Source organism: Castor canadensis, chromosome 12, assembly GCF_047511655.1.
Source record: "Castor canadensis chromosome 12, mCasCan1.hap1v2, whole genome shotgun sequence".
NCBI classification, from domain to species: Eukaryota; Metazoa; Chordata; class Mammalia; order Rodentia; family Castoridae; genus Castor; species Castor canadensis.
This window is the reverse complement of record NC_133397.1, coordinates 84,625,221-84,650,290: the sequence shown is the minus strand read 5'-3', so window position 1 is coordinate 84,650,290 and position 25,070 is coordinate 84,625,221. Positions and strand designations below refer to the sequence as shown.

At 37.7% G+C, this 25,070-nt stretch overlaps 1 protein-coding gene across 9 annotated transcripts in view; it reads left to right on the top strand.

Annotated features, from left to right (window-relative positions):
• The window catches only part of Mgat4a (alpha-1,3-mannosyl-glycoprotein 4-beta-N-acetylglucosaminyltransferase A), a 121,139-nt gene that overhangs the window by 49,435 nt on the left and 46,634 nt on the right, over positions 1-25,070 (top strand). For 5 of the 9 annotated variants that reach the window (XM_074050321.1, XM_074050325.1, XM_074050326.1 and 2 more), the window contains exons 3-7: positions 5,171-5,338; positions 7,474-7,614; positions 8,377-8,455; positions 16,573-16,616; positions 17,102-17,235. In XM_074050321.1, the coding sequence (XP_073906422.1) occupies positions 5,171-5,338; positions 7,474-7,614; positions 8,377-8,455; positions 16,573-16,616; positions 17,102-17,235 (566 nt within the window). Of the gene's footprint in view, positions 1-5,170; positions 5,339-7,473; positions 7,615-8,376; positions 8,456-16,572; positions 16,617-17,101; positions 17,236-25,070 lie in introns of those variants that run through there. The other 4 variants (XM_074050328.1, XM_074050327.1, XM_074050329.1 and 1 more) reach the window with 4 other exon arrangements.

Sequence of the window (25,070 nt, the reverse complement as noted above, 5' to 3'; positions counted from 1 at the left end):
ACCCCATTTTCTCTTTTGAGCTTAAAAAGATCTTTTCAGAATCCAGGCTTATGTGCTAGAGCCTGACTGGAATATTCCAGAAACAGGAATTGATGTTGACAATTCTACATAACTCTTTCTGTGTGTGCGCGCACGCATGTGTGTGTGTGTGTGTGTGTGTGTGTGTGTGTGTGTATGTGTGCGTGTGTGTGCGTGCATATTGTATTTTTGTTGTAGTGGTGGTTGTGGCTGTTTTATTTTTGGTGGTACTGGAGTTTGAACTCAGTGCCTCATGCTTGCTTGGCAGGCACTCTACCATTTGAGCCACACCCCAGCCCATTTTTGCTGTAGTTATTTTTCAGGTAAAGTCTTCTGTTTTGCTTGGAGCTATCCTCATACTGCTGTCTTCTTACCTATAGCCATGCACAGCGGACTGACTACAGGCATGTATGCACCACCATGCCTGTTTTCTTGAGATGGAGTCTTGCTAATTTTTTGCCCGGGCTGTCATTGACTTGCAGTCCTCCCAATCTCTGTCTCCCAGGTAACTGGGATTATAGGTGTGAGTCGTGTCGCCTGGCCTATATAACTTTTAAAAGAGACATTTGAAGTATTCGTGTCCACTGGATACCTCTCTACCCCAAATATAGTCTTGTGGATTATGGCCCTAAACATTTTAATGAACCCCTCTGTCCCTGGAACCCTTAACTTGTGGTTCAGAGGGAAGGAGGAGAAGGAACTTGGAGTGAAGAAGTCTGTACATCTTAGACTGCTTAGGTCCACTCTGAAGTCAGACTTGGCCATCTCCCAGCTTCTCAGTAGGTGGCCTGTGGACTGCAGGAGTCCACACCTTGAAGTCATCACCTTGGAGTATGTTAGAAATTCTCATATCCACCCACACTAGAGTCAGCATCTCTGCAAGTAGAACCCAGAGCTCTGTGTTTTAACAAACCCTTCTGCGTGGCTCCAGTTATAAAGTTGGGGAAACTGAGACAACCTGATCTTGTTTTAAGTTTTGGTTCTCTATTCTAATTAGAATCTGCTGATCAAATTCTATTCCTTGACATACTTCATTTAGACTCCTTGTCTTGTCTTTCCTAGGCTTCAGTTCTCCTAAACCTCCTTCTGAATCTAGTTCTTTTATGTTTCCTTTATATTTTAGAGGTCTGTAAGTGGGAAATTGCCAGCAATTTTATCCAAGCCGTTTGCTTTCTGTTTTAAATTGATTGTGTGAGCATGAGGAATGTGAAATTAAACAAACAAGAAAAAAGAAATAAAATGTTTTTCAAAGGCAGTGACTTCCTGAAAAGTAAAGCTTGTTAAATTTCTGGATTCAAAGTTTATTTTGTTTTCTTAGCAGCTCTGGGGTTTGAACTCAGGGCTTCATGCTTGCTAAGGAGGTGCTGTTAACTAGGGAGGTGCTCTAACAGCACCTCCACCAGCAAATTTTTGGATCTTATTACTGAAGGAGTTCCCTGTACCTTTTTTTTTTAAGTACTTCTCTGTGTGAAAGAGTTCAATGTAGTACTGAAGGACACAGGAATGAACCAGGAATGAGCAGCAAGAATTTTACTGTTTAATAAGTCTTAAAATTTTTTCCTCTTTTTTAAAAAAGTTGTCCGGGGTGGGGGTACATTGTGGCATTTAGAAATGTTCTTACAATATATCAAATATACAGTACTTGAATTCACCCAATCTTAAGATTTGTTAAAGTAAGAAATTAATAGGGGAGCTAAGGAGGTGACTCAAGTGGTAGAGTGCCTGCTTAGCAAGTGTGAGGTCCTTAGTTCAATAAGTAGTACTGCCAAAAAAAAAAAAAGTGTGTGTGTGTGTGTTAATTTTTGGAAATTTTAATGTTAGCTCACAGAATTCAAGGATCTCCATATACCTTGTTAATTAGAAGTTACTGTTATTTGAGAAATGAGGATTTTCTGGGGTTTTTTTTTGTGGTACTGGGGTTTGAACTCAGGGCTTCATACTTGCTAGGCAGGTGCCCTGCCACTTGAGCCACTCCACCAGCCCTTTTGTGTGTTGTACATTTTTGAGATAGGGTCTCATGAACTATTTGGCTGGCTATCTTTGAACCGTGATCCTCCTGATTTCTGCTTCCCAAGTAGCTAGGATTATAGGCGTGAGCCACTGGTACCTGCTGTTTTCATGTAATATATATTAGGCATAATATATATTAGGTATTTGTGATCATTATTTGTGTCTACTGTTGATCCATTTTTTAGGTTGTTGGGACCAAAGCTTTTCCTTAAATTGCTGAACCATACAAAATCATCATTTTCACCAAAGAGGGTCAAATACCAACAATTTCATGTTTTGGAATTCTTATGTTTCTAAACCTTACTCTCACAAAACATCATTTGTACTTTTGTTGTCTAAGCTGGATATATAATTTCTACAATTAAAAATATTTTATTTATAATCAAAACAATAAGCAGAACCAGGTGCTTCCTAGTAAGAAGGTAGCCTGAGGGTCCTTCAGCTTCCTGCCATGTCTTCCCATAGAAACCGAAATGACTCAGTCATGTTGAAAATAGGGAATTATCTAAACACCAGTAATTTGTAGGAATTCTTTATGTATGATATCAAAGTTTGACCACACTGCTAAGATCTGATACACTGCTCTCCTCCTCAAGAGAGTGTTGTATTATGGGAAATATAAAGGAAGAAAATTCTAGAAACTTTTAGAAAGCTGACTTGGCTTTCTAGATGGAGTATGATTGTGTCCCAAAGTTGTGAAGAACTCTTTTAATATGGAAGGATGTGGTAGAGATGAGAAATGGCCCATCTGGATCCTTTTCACAGTCATGGACTCTAGACTGAGAACAGCATCTACGCCAGAGAGAAAGTGTGTGTGATCTTAACCAGTAGTCCGTGGGCATAAGGGATCCTCTTGAAATAACTTTTAAAAACCATGTTTATGTTCCCTCAAATAAGGAGAGCATTTTGGAAGTAGGTGCAGGGGTCTTTTTGTACAAACACTGGTTATTTCTCCCATTTGGTAAAGCTGGCCTCTCTAGGAGGCTGGTTTCAAAAAAATACCAAGAAAATGCATACAGGGACACAGAGACTGTTCTTGGATCAGATCTGCCTGTACTACCCAAGATTGAACCTGTATCTGCCATCCAATCCTCCTGCTCAATTAAAAAAAAAAACCTAAATGAAGAAATGGAAAGGTACAAAGATAGTACAAGTAACTTTTCTATACATTTTACCTGTGGTGATCACTTTGCCTCTATCATCTTTCTGTCTGTGGATATCTGTTTCTCTTCAAAATCCTCTGAGAGTGAATTACAGAAATCACAGCCTTTTACTCCTAAGTTATTTAGTGTTTATTTTCTAAGAAAAAGGGCATTCTCTTACAATACCGCAGCATAAGTGTCAATCAACTTCAAGAATTTTTTTTTGGGGGGGATGGTACTGGGGTTTAAACTCAGGGCTTCACACTTGCCAAGCTGGCGCTCTACCACTTGAGGCACTCTGCCAGCCATTTTGTTTTAGGTATTTTTGAGATCGGAGCTTGTGAACTACTTGCCTGGGCTGGTTTCAAATCATGATCCTCCTGATCTCTGCCTCTTGAGTAGCTAGGATTACAGGGGTGAGCCATCGGCACCTGGCAACTTCAGGAAATTTAATGTGGAAAGATAGAATCAGAAACAAAGGATGTGAGAGAGAAGGAGAGATGGTCCATCTGGAGCCTTTTCTTAACGATGGATTTTGGATTAATAGTATGTGGCACAGAAAGAATATCTGTGTGACCTTACCCATCCAGGGGTCCAGGGGTCCCTTCTTTAAACCAACTTTCCAAAACCATGTTTGGGTTCTCTCAAATTGGTCCAGTCTCTGTGATACTCTTCCAGTAGTTCTTGATATCATTTTTTTTTCTGGTCCAGGATCCAGTTCATATTGTGCTGTGCACTTTGCTGTCTAGTCTCATTAGTCTTGAGCATCTCCTTAGCCTTTGTCTCTGATGACCTTGATGTTGTTTTAAGTACAAGTCGTGTATTTTATATATTATTCCTCAATTTAGGCTATTTCCTGGAGATTAGATTAGATCCATATTATGGCAGATTCAGCTTTTTTGGCAGGAATAGTGCATAATGAGCCGTGTTCTCTGTATGTGACTTCAAAAGGGGCCTGATCTCTGTGTCGTTATTGCTGATGTGAACTTTGATCACTCCATTAAGATGCTTTCTGCCAAGTTTCTCCACTGTTAAAATTAGCACTTTCCCTCCCTAAAATGACTATGTTGTGGAGAATATAGGTATATCATGTTCCTCATCAGACTTTCACCTACTAGTTATCACATCCACTTTTGTTTCTTGCTCAAATCAATTATTGCTGTGATTGCAGATGGTGATTTTCCCACGGCCTGTCTTTCCTTCTACATTTATTAACTTTTGCTTATCTGTTAACTTTTGTTTCTCCGTTACTAATGTGAATTTATGGGTTCTTATTTTACTCAATAGGCTATAATCTATCAACATCAGTATTTGCTTTGATACTTAAATTGCCCCACTCCCACTCGCCCTGTGTGTCCTTTTGACATGTCCTTTCATTTTTGCCTTTTAATATTTCTTTACTTGCTGACATAAGCATGTGCTAGATTTATCTTAAAGTTATTTCTCCAAAGAGTTCTAATTGTTTTTAGTGGGAAATGGTGTTTAGAAACCAATATCTAGGCACTGCTGAAGTCTTTTTTTTCTGATGGGAGTTAGGATTGAACTCTTGCTAGTTCTGTACCACTTGAGCCACACCTCTAGTCCTGCTTTTTTAGTTTTTCAGATAGGGTTTTGTGCTCACTTTACCTCAGCTGGCCCTCAACTGTGATCATCCTACCTCTGCCTTCCAAGTAGCTGGGATTATAGGTATGTGCTACTGTCCCTGTTTTTTTATTTTTTAGAAATATATTAATAACACCTTGGTGGAAGAGTATACTAAGAGTTGTGCGTGGTGTACGTGCTTCTACTTCTAAGCACTCAGGAGGCTGAGGCAGGAGGATTGAGAACTTGAGGTCAGGCTGAGCTACACAGTGAGACCCTGCCTCCAAAGAAAAAAAAAGGTGGGAGGGCTGGCGGAGTGTTCAGGTGGTAGGGCTCTTGCCTAGCAAGCATGAAGCCCTGAGTTCAAATCCCAGTACCGCCAAAATATATATTAAAAACTTTTCTGATTTTTCTTTTAGAAAAACTCATTGCTTATCAACGAGAATTCCTTGCTTTAAAAGAACGTCTTCGAATAGCTGAACACAGAATCTCCCAGCGCTCTTCTGAATTGAGCACCATCGTCCAGCAGTTCCGACGTGTAGAAGCAGAAGCAAATGGAAGTAGGGACTCACTGAATAAATTTTCAGGTACAAATGATTTTTGTTTGTACTATAAAATGGTTATATTTTCAAGGGGTTGTGTGGAGTATGTCATTTGAAAGTTTATCACCCAGCATCTGTTAGCTTTTTCAGAGAGAAAAATCATCACAAAAAACTTTCTATTCTGGTAAATTGTAAAAGAATTCTGATTATTGCTAAATTCGATTTTAAGAGAGTACTTCAAGATAAAATTTAAGTTTTGTAAGTTTCATTGATAATAGTGAAGAACCTGCATCTTTTAAAAATAGACTCAAAATGAGATTAAAATGTAACTTTTTGTCAATGTAGGTTTATGCTGTGACTTACGTATAAACTTTAGATGGCCTCTGGAGAAATATTTGAGCAATTAATGCTTTTAAATCTGAATTATAATCTGGTTTTATAGTGGATACTTTTGGGGGTATCTGACCCATCCCATCTCCAAGCACTTCTGCTTAGAGTAAGATGAAAACCAATTATGTTCTGTATATTTCTGTGCACCTCTTATTCCAATAATTAAGGTGATATATGTTTATAATCATTGTTTCCAGGCTTACATGATCTTTCAAGATTAACATACTTTTTCATTTAACTTCACCTACTCTAATAAAAAACCCCACAACCACGAATTCCTCTCGAGACCTATTACCTTACTTTTAAAGTTTTATGCTTCTTGCTTCTCCTCTTGGTAAATTTGCATTATTACATGTAAGTAAGTAAGCAATACCATAAATCACCTGTAAAATCGTGGAATGGTATAGTACAAGATATATACCTTGATTTGTCTCTGATGCCAAGTGGTTTCTGTTAACATTTTTTGTTTCCTTGTAGTCTTTTTTCCATGCATATTTTTCCTGAAAAATTTTACTCTTGAAATTATACCATGAGCAATTTTACCATATCATTAAATATTCTTCAAAATGCTTTAAAAAATTTTTTGGTACTGGGGTTTGAACTCGGGGCATAGTGTTTGCTATGCAGGTGCTCTTCACCAGCTACAAATACTATTTTTATAGCTACAAGTATTCATCTAGTGATATCCCATAATATATTAAACATTTTTCTACAATTAGACAAATGATTTCCCCCCAGTTTTATAACTCTATTATGAACATCTTTGTATATCAATTGATTACATTTCTGGTAGACTTTTAAGTTATTTTCATTAGATTATGCCTTAAAAACAGGATCTATGTTTAGATGACTATTGACTTTCAAACACGTGGCACCATTTCTGGAAAAATAAAAAGGCCACTAAATAGTTATTGAATATATAAAAGCTAAATCTTTAAAAGGGAAACTATGGTGTAACAAGACAGAATGTTTTAGAGCTTTCAATGCTGTTATAAAAAGCTCAGACACTCATCACATTATCACCAACATTTAACATTATTATTCAGTCTGCTAATTTCATAGGTAGAAATGGTATATTGTAGTTTGCTATTGTACTTTTTTACTCATGAGATTAAATTTTAATTTCATGTATGAGTCATTTTTCTTTCATGTTTTGGTCTATTTTTAGTGAAATCGAGGCTAAAATCCTCAACTTTAGTCGTTAATTACTGCTAACTTCCTTGTTTAAAAGGTTAAATCTTAGTTTAGTGAAATTCTAAAGCAGTATTATATAATTGAAGTGTTTTTATTATATAGCATATTAAATGATTCATTGCTTCCTTTAATAAAAACTAAAACTATTTGAAGGTTATGGTATATACTCAACATTCTCAACTTGTGATGTTTAAATTATTCTCCTTGATCTTTTCAGAAAAAATGTCTTCCATGTAAAATTTTGGTAAAATGTTAATACGTAAGGTAAAAGTTATTGGTGACCAGTGTACTTGCTATTATTACATTTTTCATAAGTAGAGAGCATAGTTAGAGTCTGTTCAGTAAGTTTGAATTTTGACACTTTGCACTCTGCCTTCTCACAGCTAACCTCTGCTTTATACAGCTTGTTTTATCTATATCACAACTTTGTTAGACTCTAGTTGTAGAAATGTGCTTTTCATTTTAAATGGAGTACAAAATTAGGAAAGAAAATCTCTTAGTTTCAATTTTTCATAAATATTTACTATCTTTTTAAAGAAAATCAGTTTCTTTAAGGTAAGGTGTTCCTATGGATTAATTATGTTTCTATGTTTCAGATAATACCTTAAAGCTACTAAAGGAGTTAGCAAGTAAAAAATCCCTTCAAGTGCCAAGTATTTATTATCATTTGCCTCATTTATTGCAAAATGAAGGAAGCCTTCAACCTGCTGTGCAGATTGGAAACGGAAGGAAAGGAGGTGTGTTCATTTTGTAACGTCTTAGTGTGTTTGGACTACTCGTCTGAATTGTGACTTGGTGTATTGTGGTGACCATTAGAAGTCTGGCAGGTCGGAGAATAAGAATTCTTTATCTGTGCACAGTAGCCTGGGACTCATTCCAAAGTCAATATTGAAAGAAGTTGGACATTTTTCTCTGGAGACCAAAATAAGATCAAGAGAAATTTAATTCAGCAGACAAATGTTTAAACCTTGTCATTTTTCTGTTTTGAAAATTTAGACAGTAGAGAGAAGTTTTATCCCTGTCTTGTATCTTATTTCAATATTAATAGCTCTTACTGCCCTATAAAGAAGGTTTTTCTTCTGTTTGCCCTACTTTTTCTTATGGAGATAGATATAAGTAGATAGTCACTTTTATTTAACTTTTCATGCAATACTACTTTGATTTGTTGTTTTTTTCTAATATACCCGAAAGATAATTTTATGGCATTTGTTTTTCTCTTTGTTCTACCACATCTTCTTGAATTTTCCTAATAGAACCTATTAACTGCCCTTTTATACTTTTTAGCCCTCCATTTTAGCTATGTTAACCTTTTCTTTGTAGATTTTAAAGACATCTTTGTAGATTTTGGTACAGAGACCAAAATAGGATTTTCTTCTTCTACAACTGATTACTTCACAGCTATTGAAATTCGTTTTATTTCCTTCCTTCCTCCTCTCTCTCTCTCTCTCTCTCTCCTTCTCTCCTTTCTTCCTTTTCTACCTACCTACCTATCTACTGAGGTCTTGCTGCATTGCCTAGGCAGGCTGGCCTGGAACTCAGGACACTTCTACGGCATCCTCCCCATAGCTGGGATTACAGGTATAAGCCACCCTGCCCAGATTGAAATTTATTTTTTATGTTAATGTTTTTGAAAAAGTTGATTCAGTTGGCTTTTCTTTACTTTCCTCTCTCTTTCCCTTCCCTCCCCTCCTTTTCCCAATACTGGGCATTAAACCCAGGTGTGCTACACAGGTACTTTTACCACTGAGCTATTCCCCAGCTTTTGATTCAACAGGAAGCTTACATATTTTCCTGTATCTTTTTGTTCACATTTTTTTCATACTACTTGATGTGTTAGTATAAGTTTTTATATTCATCTTGTTTTGGTTTATCATTTTTCTATTTTATTGGTCATTTAAAATAACATACTATCTTACTAAGGAACTGGTAACTTCAAAAATGGTCAGACTAACTCATTCTTCATTTCTTTATCAATTCAAAAAATATTATTGAGGCCAGGTGTTCTACAGGTGCTAGATAAAACAAAGACTAGCAAGATGTGTGGCACACTCTAGATTATTTTCCTTAGAACATTGGTCATTAATTATTTTTAAAGCTAATAGTGTGTATTTTTCCTTTAATAATCACTGTTTGGGCAAGATGCTATAGCCAGTGGTAGACTTATTGACTTAGACTACATCTTCATTAATAAGAGTAACAAGTAGACATGTTGAAGTAATTTAGAACTTTCAGCTGGACTACGTGCCTGTAGTCCCAGCAGCTATAATCTCAGCACTTGGAAAGCCAAGGCAGTGGTATCATGAGTTTGAGACTATATCATGAGCCTGGGCTATATAGCAAGACCCTGTCTCAAAAACCAAAATCCAGACCATACAAACAAACAAAAAAAACCTGACAAACTTTCAATGTCTCTAACAGATTCTTTTATAGTAGCCTGTTTTTATTTTATAAATGTGATGTTCTCTTTCTTTTGAAGTTAATTATTCCCTTCCCATTCCTTTATATGACTTTATCCGTTGTAAATACAATAAGATCTTGGTCCGCCAAATTTTCAGTAGTTAACATTCTTATAAATCTGACAGTGTTTTTGAGTGGTAGAAAAAAACAGATAGCTTGCGGTACAGTATGGAAAACCTAGATTTACATTTAAAATTTTTCCTTCCTAAATCCTTAGGCAGTGATTCTTAAGAGCTGCAGAATATCCTAAGAAAGCAAGCTGTTAGCCTCTATTTAGAAAAGTGTATACAGAAAAAAAATACCTTTGCACATAATTTCTGAATTTTTATGAAAGCCCAGAACCTGTGTAGGGACTTTATATTAAGAATATCTGTTTTTAAAGGGGTGGTGGAGTGGCTCAAGTGGTAGAATGCCTGCCTAGCAAGAGTGAGATTCTGAGTTCAAACCTCAGTACCACCAAAAAAAAAAAAAAAGACTGTACATGTACAGTACAGACACAAAACATCAAGAATGTCTGTGTTTTAGATCAGAGGAACACTGCTGCTTGCAAAAAATTCTAAATTCTATTCTTCAACAGTGAGACTGTTAATTAATTAATTAATTAATTAGAGAATAGCACTCAGAGCAGCAAAGCCTACCCAAGGCTGAAGAGAGAAGAAGGTAGCTCCAGGTGGTTACTGACCCCAGGAGACAGACTGCAATTCTGAGGTCCAGAACAAAAAGCTGCCACCTACCTACCTAGCACTACACTGAATACGCTCACAAAATTTGCAAAGGCATCTGCAGAAACCAGATATAGCAACTATAGATGGCAAAAGGGCATCTTCTAGGACCGGGGGAGGGGAGTGTAACTCAGTGGAGAGCACTTGCCTAGCATGTGCAAGGCCCTAGTTTCCATTCCCAGCACCAAACAACAACCACAAAATAAACAAACAAACAACAAACAGAAAAGGGCATCTTCTACAAGTGAGAGTTCCTAGGTATCTAAGAATATCAATACTGTGAATGACTTAACATTCAAGAAAATTGAGTTTATAGAGCAAATGGTATGATATATATATTTTAGATGAATCAAAAAATAACTGAGTATTATAAAGGATCAGTTAGAAATCTTCATGTGTTTCACTTTAATGATTATATTTAAAGTTTCCATATACACAGCCCAATTAAGAGCAGACTCAGCTAAATATCAAATTTTTTTTTCCTTTTTCTTTTATTATTCATATGTGCATACAAGGCTTGGTTCATTTCTCCCCCCTGCCCCCACCCCCTCCCTTACCACCCTCTCCGCCCCCCCCAATACCCAGCAGAAACTATTTTGCCCTTATTTCTAATTTTGTTGTAGAGAGCGTATAAGCAATAATAGGAAGGAACAAGGGTTTTTGCTAGTTGAGATAAGGGTAGCTATACAGGGCATTGACTCACATTGATTTCCTGTGCGTGGGTGTTACCTTCTAGGTTAATTCTTTTTGATCTAACCTTTTCTCTAGTACCTGTTCCCCTTTTCCTATTGGCCTCAGTTGCTTTAAGGTATCTGCTTTAGTTTCTCTGCGTTAAGGGCAACAAATGCTAGCTAGTTTTTTAGGTGTCTTACCTATCCTCACCCCTTCCTTGTGAGTCAAAAATATTGAGTTGAGTTGTTCTTCCAGGATGCATCATAAAGTGTGTACAGAATGGAAGGAAACAAAAGTTCTAATATCCATATGATAGGTATGTCAGAAGGAGACAACAAAGACGAATAAATATTGGAAGAAAATTTCTTTGCGTTGAAGAAAGACTCAGGTCTTCAGAATGAGGTCCCACTCAGCGGCATGGCTGCCAAAATACCTGTAAGGTTAGCTACCAAAATGGCACACTAGTTGGTAGAGGACAGCGAGTAATTCCTGAAGTATTTGCGGATGTCCAAGGCCATGAGTATCTGCCTGGTGCCGGCCACTTTGATTTACAGAATCCAATGTGTTTGCTAGTCCTATGGAGCTTCAATCTAGTACAGGAGACATGCAGATAATCAATTACACAAATAATTGTACAATCACAACTTTTTTTTTTTTTGGCAGTACTGGGGGTGTTGAACTCACAGCCTTGTGCTTGCTAGGCAGGTACTCTAGTACTTGAGCTACACCCCAGCCCTTTTAGCATTGGTTATTTTTGAGATAGGGTCTCACTTTATGCCTGAATGAGTCTGGACTCCAGTCCTCCCGTTTGTACTTCCCTGTGTAGCTGGGATGACAGGCACATGCCACCACATCCAGCCTTTGGTTGAGATAGGGTCTCTCAATTTTTTTCACCTGAGCTGGCCGCAAATTGTAATCCTCTGGATCCTTGCCTTGTAAGTAGCGTGGATTAAAGACTAGAGCCATCTCACAAGATTGCATAATCACAACTTTAGTTAGTGATGTAAAAGGACATTTTACCTAATTAAGGAGTTGAAGGAAATCTTAAAAAATATATTTGACCTAAGACCAGTATAATATTAGTTTACTGGTAAAGATGGGTGCATTAGTTTCCTATTGCTGCTATAACAAATCACCAGAAACTCAGTAGCTTAAAGCAACAGAAATTTGTTGTAGTTTTGGAGGGCAGAAATCCTAAAATTAAGGTGTCAACAGGGTATGTTCCTTCTGGAAGCTCTAGAGATTAATCCATTCCCTTTCTTTTCTAGTTTGTAGGCTGCCTACCTTCCTTTGTGGCCCCATCCTTCATCTTCAGGACATAGTATCTTCAAATTTCTCCTTAACTGTGAGCCTCTTGCTCTTTTGTTATATCTCCTCTCACTCTGACCCTCTGCCTACCTCTCATAAAGCCCTATGGTTACATTGATCTCATTAGGTAATCCAAAATAATCTTCCCATCTCAAGATGCTTAATTCAGTCATATCTGCAAAATTCCTTTTGCCATGTAAGGTAACATTCACATATTCCAGGAATTGGGACATAGACATTTTGGGAAGCCATTATTTTTTTCTACCACAAAGGGAGAAAACAGGAAAAGCATCACAACAGCCCTGACAGGGAAAGGAGCATGGAATATTCTAGAAAATGAAAGAAGGCCTCTGTAACTGAAGTATGTAGAATGAGAGGAAGCATAGAACCAAATGAGGCTAGAAATGTTAGCTGAAGCCAAACAATGTAGGGTCTTCAATCAGTTGCAGGATTCTGGTTTTTATCCTAAGAGCAGAAGGAGATCACTAAAGAGTTTTAAACAAGACTCATTTACTATGACTTTCAATTTAAAATTTGTGAGATCACATTTGCTGGAATAGGAAGAATGGTCGAGGATGTGAGAAGAGTAGATGTGAAAAGCCAGATAAGAAGCTGATTTCAGCTGAGTGTGGTGGCACATGTCTGTAACCTCAGCCTTCAGAAGACTAGGTAGGAGAATTGTGAGTTCTCTATCAGCCTGTGTTACATAGTGAGACCCTGTCTCAAAACAACCAACCTAAGCCAACCAAACAAGCAAAGAGGATATTTTAGCAATCTACTTGAGACAAGATGAACTTGAACTAGGAAGGAGAGATGGAAAGAAGAAGGATTTAGGAGTTGTTTGGAATATATGGACACATACAAGAGACACAGTGACTGGACTTGTGATGGAGGTTGTGGGGATGGTTGAGGATAAGACTTAAGTGTTTAGATGGAGTAATTGGTTGCATAGTGGGTGCTACTCACTGAGATAAGAGACCATAGGAAACTATTTTGCAGCATTGATTTGCAAGAAAAGGTCATACGTTAAATTTGGACATGTTAAATTTCAAGGTTATTTTGAGATATTGCAGTGGAGATATGAACTAGGCAGTTGGATATTCAGGTCTGAGACTCAAAGGAGAGGTCTGAGTTAGGTTTAATTTTATGAGTCATTATTTATGAATGAGTGGTAGTTGAAGATGTGGATGAGTGAGATCACCTTGGGCCTCGGACTGAACCTTAAAAGTTGTCCAGCAGTTAATATCCAGTGAAAGAGAAAGATGAAGCTAGGGAAGACAGACAAAGAAGGGGCAGTTAGGCAGTAGAAGAAAAAAAAATAATGCCATGGAACATATGGAAAGAAATGAGGAATAAATGACTACCGTGAAACCGAAAGGAAGCATGATGGGCTAAAGATACCTGACTAGCAATGAGTATTAAAAAAAGGAATGTAATTTGGTTAAAACTGAAGGTAGACTGAGAGTTGAAGATGGTAAATTAAGATGGTTCCTAATATTTTCTTTTTATTTTAAAAGGAAATAAGTACTAGAATTTGAAAACTTCACAAGAAAGTGGGAGAAACCTGAAATAACAACAGTTAATATCTATCAAGTTAGAAACACCCCAAGGCAGGGGCTTTTCCTACTTTGTGACTGCATTTCAGAGTGTCTAGTAAATAACAGATGTACAATTAACACTTGGACAGGAAATATTGGACAGTTAATCAGTGGAACAAATAGTTAGTCCAGCCCTTTGGTTCTATTTCTGTTTGGTTTCTTGGTCCACCTTGCTTCTCCTAAAAAGTATGATGTGACCGTATTCTTCACTTTGTTGACATGTTTCTCCTAACTTCAACCCTTAGCACACAAACATTTCCTAGATTGTATGTCATAGAAGAAGAACAAGCTGGGTTTCGCTGCAATACCCCAGAATCTCAGTAGTTCATGTAATAAGTTTATCTATGTTTTTGCTGACAGTATATGTCTGTCGCAGTTGATAGGCTTTGTGCATGGTTTACCACTCAGGGATCCAGGCTGATCCAAGCAGTCGCCATCTTAAATGTAACTGTTTACGCTGCCAAGATAAAAGCCATCCTGAAGGATTCCAGATACGAGTGCTCAGAAACTACACATGTTGATGACCATAGACAATCACTCGTGACATCTCCACTCCCACTGTCCCCAACCATAAGAAGATTGAGAAATGAGATATGATCGGGGGCTCTGAGGCAGGGAGAACTGCTTTTGTTGTCATTTGTGAACTACCACAACATTAGTACTTCCATTTTCAAGGCTTTTGGAGTCCTTGAATGCCTTGGTTTCTAAAGTAAGGAACTTAAAGTTAGCTAGGAACCTGTGGCTCATGCGTATAATCCTAGCTACTCAGGAGGCAGAGATCAGGAGGATCACAGTTTGAGGCTAGCCCTGGCATATAGTTCATGAACTCCTATCTTGAAAATACCCAACACAAAATAAGGTGCTGGTGGAGTGACTTAAGTGGTAGAGTGCCTGCCTAGCAGCGTGAGGCCCTGAAGTCAAACCCCAGTGCCCTCCCTTCAAAAAACCTTAAATTTTAGCTCCAAAACAGAGTTTGAAAAAGATGGTTTATTCTCTAAACATGCTACAAGATAGAACAACATAGAGATTTTTAAAATCCCAAGAAAGGGCTGGGCACATGACTCACACCTGTAATCCCAGTTACTTGAGAGGTGGAAATTGGGAGGATTGTGGTTCAAGGCCAGCCTGGACAAGTTAGTGAGATTCCCATCTGAGCAAGTAAGCTGGGTGTGGTGGCTCAAAGACGTAATCTCAGCTTTGTGGTAGGGGTAAGTAAGAGGATTAAGGTCACGAGACCACTTTTGAAAAATAAATTAGAAAGAACTGGTGGAGTGGCTCAAGCAGTAGAATGCTTGGAGGCCCTAAGTTCAAACCACAATACCACCACCACCACCAAAAAAAAAAAAAAAATCCCGAGTGTGATAGGGAATAAAGGATTTGTATTGTTACTTTCTATCATGGTTTGTTTACATACTTGGGATCAATGTGTTCATGTGTTTTACTTTTTTCATAAACAAAGTCTTCGACCTTCATATGAATTAGCATTGCCTAGAAATGCTTCATAGAAATGTTTCATATTACAGGTATAAGACTTTTAATTTATATTCCCATTTTTAAAAAAATTAGTGTTGGGGATTGAATCGGGGCTTCACCTGTGCTATTTTAGGTGTCTTAAGAGGAGAAGGTGCACATTCACAAACATTAAGTTCCTATTACACCCCAATTTTTCCCTAATACATTAGTTATGTTGGAACAAATTTGTTTATTTATTTATTTATTTTTTATTGTTTTATTATTCATATGTGCATACAAGGCTTGGGTCATTTCTCCCCCCTGCCCCCACCCCCTCCCTTACCACCCACTCCACCCCCTCCCTCTCCCCCCCACCCCCTCCCTCTCTCCCCCACCCCCTCAATACCCAGCATAAACTATTTTGCCCTTATCTCTAATTTTGTTGAAGAGAGAGTATAGGCAATAATAGGAAGGAACAAGGGTTCCTGGTTTAGATAAGGATAGCTATACAGGGAGTTGACTCACATTAATTTCCTATACGTGTGTGTTCCCTTCTAGGTTAATTTTTTTTGATCTCACCTTTTCTCTAGTTCCTGGTCCCCTTTTCCTATTGGCCTCAGTTGCTTTTAAGGTATCTGCTTTAGTTTCTCTGCGTTAAGGGCAACAAATGCTAGCTAATTTTTTAGGTGTCTTACCTATCCTCACCCCTCCCTTGTGTGCTCTCGCTTTTATCATGTGCTCAAAGTCCAATCCCCTTGTTGTGTTTGGCCCTTGATCTAATGTCCACATATGAGAGAGAACATACGATTTTTGGTCTTTTGGGCCAGGCTAACCTCACTCAGAATGATGTTCTCCAATTCCATCCATTTACCAGCGAATGATAACATTTCATTCTTCTTCATGGCTGCATAAAATTCCATTGTGTATAGATACTACATTTTCTTAATCTATTCGTCAGTGGTGGGGCATCTTGGCTGTTTCCATAACATGGCTATTGTGCATAGTGCTGCAAAAAACATGGGTGTGCAGGTGCCTCTGGAGTAACCTGTGTCACAGTCTATACCCAAGAGTGGTATTGCTGGATCAAATGGTAGATCAATGTTCAGTGTTTTAAGTAGCCTCCAAATTTTTTTCCAGAGTGGTTGTACTAGTTTACATTCCCACCAACAGTGTATGAGGGTTCCTTTTTCCCCGCATCCTCGCCAACACCTGTTGAAACAAATTTGTGTTCAAAATAAGCAGTACAGTAGAATTTACTAGAATTCTAACAGTGTTGTACAGATATCTATAGTACCTAAAGTTCCCAGTATCTCACACAGTGTCTCTAAGTATTCATGTCAGTCATAACCATATTGCAACAGTCAAAACCAAGAAGTTAACCTTGGTGCCAGCCGTAGCTCTTATTCAGATTTTGCCCTTTTCATTATTATTCTTTTGCTGTTCCAGGGTCCACCTCTGTATTTCATTAAACTGTCATGTTTCCTAGGTCTCCTCCAGTCTGGGACTTACATGACCTTGACACTTTAAAGAGTATGTGCTGAACTATCCTAATTTGAATTTATCTGATGTTTCTTCATGGTTAGATTCAGGTTGTGCATTTTTGGCAAAGAAACTACAGAAGTGATGTTGTGCTCTTTCAGTGCTCCTTTCATTGCATTGTATGCTTGAAGTTGATATGTAAGACATTGATATTTTTAACTGTATTTAGTGTTTATAGCCATGTGCTTTCAGTGTGATGTTTAAACTACTTTTTAAATCACTTATTTCACTTGATTTTACGTGTGTGTGTGTGTGTGTGTGTGTGTGTGTGTATGTGTGTTATGGTTAAGCCACATGGAAAAGAATTACAATATTATAGATATGCCTTTACATCCTTTGATCATTTTTCTTTCTGACATTGAATCCCTCAGTTATTGCTGTGAGATTGAGATAGTATAGTACTTTGGAAATAGTGTTTTTCTATACTGCCCTTATGAGAGATCTTTTTATATACTTGCTTCATTATTTTCTTCCAGTTTCAATAGTAATGGGAATTCCCACAGTGAAGAGAGAAGTTAAATCTTACCTCATAGAAACTCTTCATTCCCTAATTGATAACCTGTATCCTGAAGAGAAGTTGGACTGTGTTATAGTAGTCTTCATAGGAGAGGTAAGTATTTTTTTTATCCTATATAATCTAAAATGTGAACCTGTAATTCAAATATGTTTTTATAAGCACTTTAAAAATGTGGTGAGTAAAGCTTAGGTGATAGTTGGATATCACCTAATATATATAGTTGAATGTAAGTCTAACTTGTGTTTGTTTTAACCTTTCTCCTTCAGTTACAGACCAGGAATGGTAATCTTTTTTGTCAGTAGGATAATATTATGCACAGAGAACTTAAAGAATGAATTCTCATTTCTAGGTCTGAGGCCTAAATTTGGAAATTTGCACTTAGGCTCTTCAGGAGTTGTGAAACCTAAGAAAGATTTAGCCTAGGCTGGAGTTTTGTCATCTCTTTATTCTCTCTACCCCTTCTCTATATTGCCAGGATGCAACCATTACTGTTCTTATTAGAGAAGTCAAAAATCATGTGAATAAGAAATACATTTCTTATATTTTAACCTCCTCAAAAGATGTACAGAAGGAGTAAATCTTGAGCAAGTTTTTCTGAAGTCACAGGGAACAAGCCCCCTATATTCATTATCAAATTTCAGAATGGGAAAGGACTGGGTCGGGGAGCTCAGTGACTGAGCATTTGCCTAACACCCAAGAGGCCCTGGGTTCAATCCTTAGCAACCACTCCCCTCCCCCACAAAAAGGGAAAGTATTTAGAACATACTTTGATGCTGGCCCTCTTAATCTTATATTTTCAGGGTTTCCCATCTCTTTTTAAGTCTTAATGGAAAAGTAAATGCACATATAGTGTTCAAACCTGTAATGAAATGTTGCCTGTTACTTCTCCATGCAGATAGAATTATTAGTATTTTAAAATATATCTTAAGGAATTTTTCTTATGGCTTGTGGATGTACCTATAAATGGATCACTCTATTTATATTGTAGTATCATCATTTTTCTATCTAAAATGATTAAAGGTCACAACATTGTTTTTTATGACTACAAAATGTAGTCATATTATTTAATTTCTGATTGATAGTCTGTTTCTGAGTTTTTCTGTTACTAATTTCTGAATGTGAAATTGCTGGCTCAGAGTCCATAAATACTAAAATATTTGTACATGGCCAGCATGCTCTGCTGAAGTGAAGTAAATTTCTTCCTCATCCAGTAGTCTGTGAGAGAGTTTGTTTCTCTGTTCTAGGCAGTATTACTCTTTAAGGTTTTTTTTGCACTCTCATGGGTAAAAAATAATACTTTTTAAAGTAACTTAAAATCATTAATCACTCTATTTGATTCTTAGGTTAATAGTTTTCTCCTAAGTGTTCTGGTATGGTAATAAGGCCTGTGCATGTTCTGTGACTTTGACCATGATCTTTGACCATGTGGGATCATTTCTAGATCTATGTCTCTAGGCTCTTCCCAAGCCCATGTTTCTGCCTGCCTACTTGATAACATTATTTGAATGTCTTATGGGCAATTCTTAATCTGTCCATAGCTAAGTTGCTCTGACTTTCCCAAACTGCTTCTTTTCTAGGCTCTCATCTGCTTAGGAAGGTTCCTTGTATACAGTGTAAATTGGCCTGCACTGCCTTTGTGCTCCCAGTTCATCAGACGGACCTGTGTGTTCTCAGTTCTGCTCCTCTTCTTTCAGAGTCTGAAATCTTGTCTCTCCCTTTCCCTTTTTTCTTCCTCCTTTAAGGCCCAGCTTATTAACATTTACAAAACCACTCCCATCTCCCATTTGAAATTAACCTAGAACAAAACAGATAAATATATCTTTTGCAAACATTTCCAAGTAAATCAGAAATTTTTATAAGGGCAGGAATTATCTCTGGTCCATTTTAACATATGAAGAGAAAATTAAGAATGAAAAAAATACTGGAAAATACACAGATAATCAAGGATTTTCATCATCTTTTCTTCCCCGTGTAACTTCAGTTCTTTGTATTCTTTTTTTTCTTGAAAAGAAAAAACTGTCAGATGTCCCTCTTGGGAAGAGAGGAGAGACCGAAAAATGTTTTCTGGATATGTTTCTGTTTTTGATCCTCTGACCATTTAACCCTGACAGGTCCCTTGGGTATATGATGAGACATTCATAGAATATATGGTTTTAAGTAGGTGACCACTGATGCATTATTTGAAAGTTTACTGACTCCATTGTGAATTTCAGAAGGGGTTGAGGGGAATGGTTTCTAGATGCCCTAAAGGATCCTTGGCATGATTCAAGTGTGTCTTCAGATTTTAAGATTGTATCATTCTTGTGTTCATTTTTACTTAGAGTTCAATTAATTTTTATGCATTATGATACTTTTTTATCTGTATGCCTCATTGTTTTTAGGTTTTTATGCTCTTATATAATTCTTGTATTATTACTTATATTATTTTTTTCAGTCAGGATCCCTTTTGGAAAAATATTTCCCAAAGTGTACTCTGGATTTTAGCAGACATTTTTTCTTGCCCTGTTGTTGTATTTGGGGAATGCCCCAGCTTAACAAGTTCTGATGGGATTAAGTACCTCTGTCTCACTGTGGAAACTACAAATACTTGCCTTACAGTTCAGGTATGTGACCTGGCTCAGCCACTTGCATATTCTTATCCTGAACTTTGTGTGGGGCTTCATTGTTTTCAGATGACACAGAAAACCCAAAAGAACAAAGAGGCAAATTTTTGGAAATAACAGGGGAATCTAGCAAGGTGGCTAGATACAGGGTCAATTTATATTTTTGTATGCCAGTAACAAAAAAAATATAAAAAAGGAAAATGTAATGGAGCTGGGATTGTGGACAGTCATTCTGGCCATGGACAGTGGCTGTAGAGACAGCATCTGTCCAGGGGCCACAGAGCAGGTGCAGTGGCATCCAGAGTGAGGGTTGCAAGCTGTGTTTTTGGAGCATTCTGTGATTCGTGGCTGTAGTGGAGTTTTATTTGCACACCTTCCTAGCCTGGTGCCTCAGTCCAACCAAAGTGTCTGTGAATCCTGCCCACCCCCCAGTCTTCTTTTGGTAAATCATTTTTCTGAGTCTTCTGCCCGAGTTTGTTTCTTCTGGTTATAGCTAAAATCTTGACTGATACAGGTTGCATCTTGTTAAAAGATTCCTGAATTTGATACAACTACCACCAAACAGAGTAGGCATTCAATAGGATGCAGGGATAGATGCTATTCCAGTTTAAAAAGAGACAAGATGGGTTTCTAGGTAGGTTTAACAGCAAGCAGATGATGATGGTGATAATGTAAAGACTGCTGAAAATTTGGAAAGCAAACCTTAGATAGCATGTTTTTAATATCATCCCATATTCATATTGTTTCTGCAGTTTGCCTAGAAACATTTCAAAGGCCTTTGTTTAAGTATAAAGTTCCTGACTGTAGGAACTTTAGGTTTTTTAATCTACAGTTGAGATTTTCAGTGACATAACCAATTTATCATATTGGAAGAATGCCCATAGTTAATCTCCGAAAACCTGAATTTAGAAAATTTCCAACTTTTAGAAAGCAGTGTGAAAACAATTTTACTTTTTATATAGACCTTTTACTTTGTATTTTATGGTAAGGGTGCCTGAGACCTTAGAACTTTTTTTGGTGGGGGGGAGCTGGGTTTGAACTCAGGACTTCGTGCTTGCTTGGCAGGCACTCTACTGCCTGAGTCATGCTCCCACCCCTCATCATAACTTTTTGCCAACTAACTTAGCATCCTTGGTGACTCTTACCTGAAATAAATTGTGCTGTTTATTTTCATTATTTCATCTCCATTTAATTGGAGTTCTATAAAGAGGATCTATTTTTATTTTATATCTGTCACTCCTATAAGTTTTGAGTTGCATATAATAGCTACCAAGTTTTATTTTGTTGCTCAAACTGTTCCCAGTTTGGCCCTTGGGAGGTCATTTGGAGTTGGCACTCTTGCCTGTCTGCTATGGCTCCATCATGTTTCAACCATTACAGGTCGTGTTTCCCTGGCATAGCATATGCTCTTTAGGTATGTGGAGCTAAATCTTCTTTAATTTCATGAAAAACTTTTACATGGTAGTTTTTATTATGAAAACTTTAAGACATATAACGAAGCTGAAAGAACTTAGAGAAAATACCTGTATACATACCATCTAGATATCTAGTAGCTAGATTCTACTTACCAAGCTTTTAGTATTTTTGTTGTTCATATCTCTGTCTATTCGTACTTTATCTTTAATCTATTTTGTGTATCTTCTTTTGTGAAGTGTTTGTCAAATCTTTGTCCTGTTTTTTTGAAAATTAGGTTTTTTAATTTTTGAGTTGTCAGTGTTCTTTATATTTGCTGGATACCATTCCTTTGTCAAGGATGTATTTGTGGTTTTTCTCCCATTCATGTGGATGCCTATTCATTTTCTTTATACTGTTTCCATGAACAATTTTTAGTGAAATCTAATTTGTTAATATTTTTTTCACAATTATTGCTCTCTGTGACGTAAGCAAACCTTTTCTTACCTCTATATCTTGAAGACCTTCTCTGAAAACTTTATGCTTCAAATCGCAGTAAGTCTATGATCCATTTTGAGTTAATTTTTGTTAAGGTATAAGGTCATAATTTTTTCATATAGATGTTCAGAGCCTCCAGTGCCATGTTGCAAACACTTTGCTCATTGGGTTAACTTGATGCCTTTACTGCAAACCTGATGTCTATTTGCGTGGCTATTTTTTCTGTTCTACTCCATTCATCTGCAGCTTGCTCCTATGCCTGTGCTTCATATTAAGTATTGAAGTCAGGTCGGGCCAAGTCCTCCAATTCTGTTCTTTTCAGGATTGCTTCAGATATTTTAGGTCCTTTGCATTTCCATATGCATTTCAGAATATTTTATAGTTATTTTGTATTGCTTCCTAGTGGCAACTGGTTCAATTGGGTGTTTTTTCTTTTAAATCAATGGGGAAATGTTTGGTTACAATTTTTCCTTATAGGAGAGGGAGAGGGAAACAGGGAGAGAGAGGAAGAGAGAGAGATGTTGATAGGTTTTATTATTTGGTGTAGTTGCTGTTCTGGTTCCTTTCTAATGAGTCATCACTGAAGGAGATGGATTTTCAGGCTACTTGGTTGCAGTAGGATGAGGGTGTATTCCAATCTAATTGTTATTTGTTTTTTAAACAAAAACAAAAACTGTCTTTCCTTCTGCCACAGAGCCCAGCTGCTTCCTGTGAAAACATCTAGTCTGTGCAGGGTCTTCATGTTATTTCTGGTTATTGGAACCAAACTGAATCTCTTTTGAGCTTGAGAATTTCAGTTATTAATATTTTGAAATGAAGTTTGTAGTTATTATGTCTGGTTCTCACTGTTGATTGTCATCTCCAGGGAGGAGAGTGGGAAATAGTGTTCATTCTTAAGCTGGCCTGAACTCTGAGTGGTTTAGTTTTTTCTAGTTAGACACTTCATGCCTTCAACCAAGGTGTAGTTACCTGGATGTTTTAGTGTTTTTCTACCCTGAAGAGCCAGAGGAATCCACCAGCTTCAGAAACAGTGGCCCTTGTTGCGGTTACATTTCCTCAGTTATCTTTTAGTCATGGTTTTAATAAAGGCAAAAGTAGAGATTTCATTCCAAGTATTCTTTCAGTCATTCAATATGTAGCTCATGCTGACTGGGAACTTGAGATCCTCCTGCTTCAGCCTCCCAAGTGCTGGGGTTACATTCACACACCGCTATGTCCGACTCAAGAATGTTCCTTTCTGTACCATTGGGTGGGGAGGGATTGGGAGAAAGAGTCCGGCACTTCTACAAATTTGGTTTTGCTAAATAGTCTCCTGTCTACTGTACCACTCCCAGCCCCATTTCCCTTCTTTACTTCCTTGACCTCTGAGACCCTTTAGGTCCTTTAGCTCTAGGTGGCTAACGGTAAGTAAAGTAGGATCTGTCATTTTTCTGTTTTCTATTTCATTGATTTCTGCTCTAATCTTAATTTTCTCCTTCCTGTGGCTTGCTGCTTAAACTGCTTCCTGTGTAACCTTCTTTTTCTAGATTTTTAAGATGAATGCTTAGATTATAGGTTGGAGGTCCATTTTCTAATATAGGTAATTTAAAGCTATAAATTTCCCTCTAAGTACCATTTTAGCTGTGTTCTGTAAGTTTTGACATGTCATGTTTTATTTTCCTCCAGATCAACATACTTTCTAAATCCCCTTATAATTGCTTTTTTGACCCATGAGTTATTTAGAAATGTGCTTATGTTTGTCTCTGGTTGACCATTTCCCAAGTTTCCCTGTTGTTGATTTCTGATTCAATCCAGTGTAGTCAGAGAACATCGTGTGTGTGAGTTTAGTTCTTTTATGACCTAGTGTGTGGTCTATGCTGGTCTATCCATGTGTGCTCAGAAAGAATGGGTTCTGTTGTTATCAAGTGGAATACTATATAGATGTCTGTTAGTTCAAGTTGATTGATGATGTTGCCAGAGTTTAGGTCAAAAGGCCTGGCTCTGGGGGTACCAGTAGACAAGGCTTGGTCACTTGTCCCAATGAACAGTAATGAAGGCAAAGAAAGAAGCTTTAATCAGCAGGACCATGTTGGCAAGAACAGATAAAGGGGTTTATTAACCCTGATTCTGTCTTTAAGGTACTGACACAGCTTTGAGATTTGGAGATGGTTAGTGTACACATAGCTGACAGAACAGGTAATCTTGGTCAGGCCAAGGGTCTAATCATTAGTTCTGATTCTACAGGGCTTTGTTATGGCTGTCATCACTTGAGGGGGCAGTGATTGCCATGGAATGATTACTCCTGCTCCGGGGTACAGCCTCACTGTGGTGGGTAATTGCCCTTATTTGGAGATGGTCTAATCCTGTGATCTGTCCTGTGAGGCTCACGGTTTCTTGGGGGTACTTTCAGTCCCTTCTCATAAAGATGTTTATCAATCAGTCTGGTTGTTTCTGGAATCCAAGGTAACTGAATAAAGAAATGACCCAGGAGGAAAACAAAGGAGTTGAAGAGGCAAAATGGAGCCAGAGAGGGATATGAATGGAGTTAGTTAGGCCAGTGACTTTTGTATACGTGTTGATTGTCTCCTAGTTGTTAGTTGCTTCTATTTTTTTTTTTTGGCGGTACTGTGGCTTGAACTCAGGGCCTATATCTTGAGCCACTCCGCCAACCCTTTTTTGTGATGGGTTTTTTTTGAGAAAGTGTCTCATGAACTATTTGCCTGGACTGTCCTTGAACCACAATTCTCCTGATCTCTGCCTCATGAGTAGCTAAGATTACAGGTGTGAGCCATGGGCGCCCAGCCTTCTATTCTTTGATTTTAAGTTATAGATGACTATACTGGTGCATCAGTAGTATTTGGCTTGTTATTTACCAGCAGCTAGATTTTAAGATGTTTATGTATGCATTGGTTATAAATCATACAAATGACTATTGAGAAAATGCATATATAAAATTTGCTTTCACAACTATTTGCTGAAAGAGTGGTAAGTGCTAAGGTGTATCATCAAATAAATAAAACCTCTACCCCTATTTAATGTTATAGGGAAGGACAGAAAACCCCCAAATATAGTATGTTAGATGTGGTGAGCACAGTGGAGAATGTCAGGGTAAGGGAGAAACATAGTACCTGACTGTGCAGGCAGGGTTTTTAGGGTAGTCTGGACATTTGGGCAAAGGCCTGAAGAAAGCAGAGGAACTTTATATGCAGAGGCCCTGAGGGGGACAGCATTGTTGGGCACATTTTGAAACAGCAAGGAGAGGCCTGTGAATGACTAGAGCAGTGGAGGCAAAGGGCTCAGTGGTAGAAGGCAGTTGGAGAGGATGGGGTGGGCAAGATCACATAGGATGCTCTAGGTCATTGTAAGAACTTTGCTTTTGCCCTAAGTCAAGGGGGATAGCAAACTTTTTTGGTGAGGGCCAGCAGTAAATATTTGAGGGTATGTGAGTCATTTAGT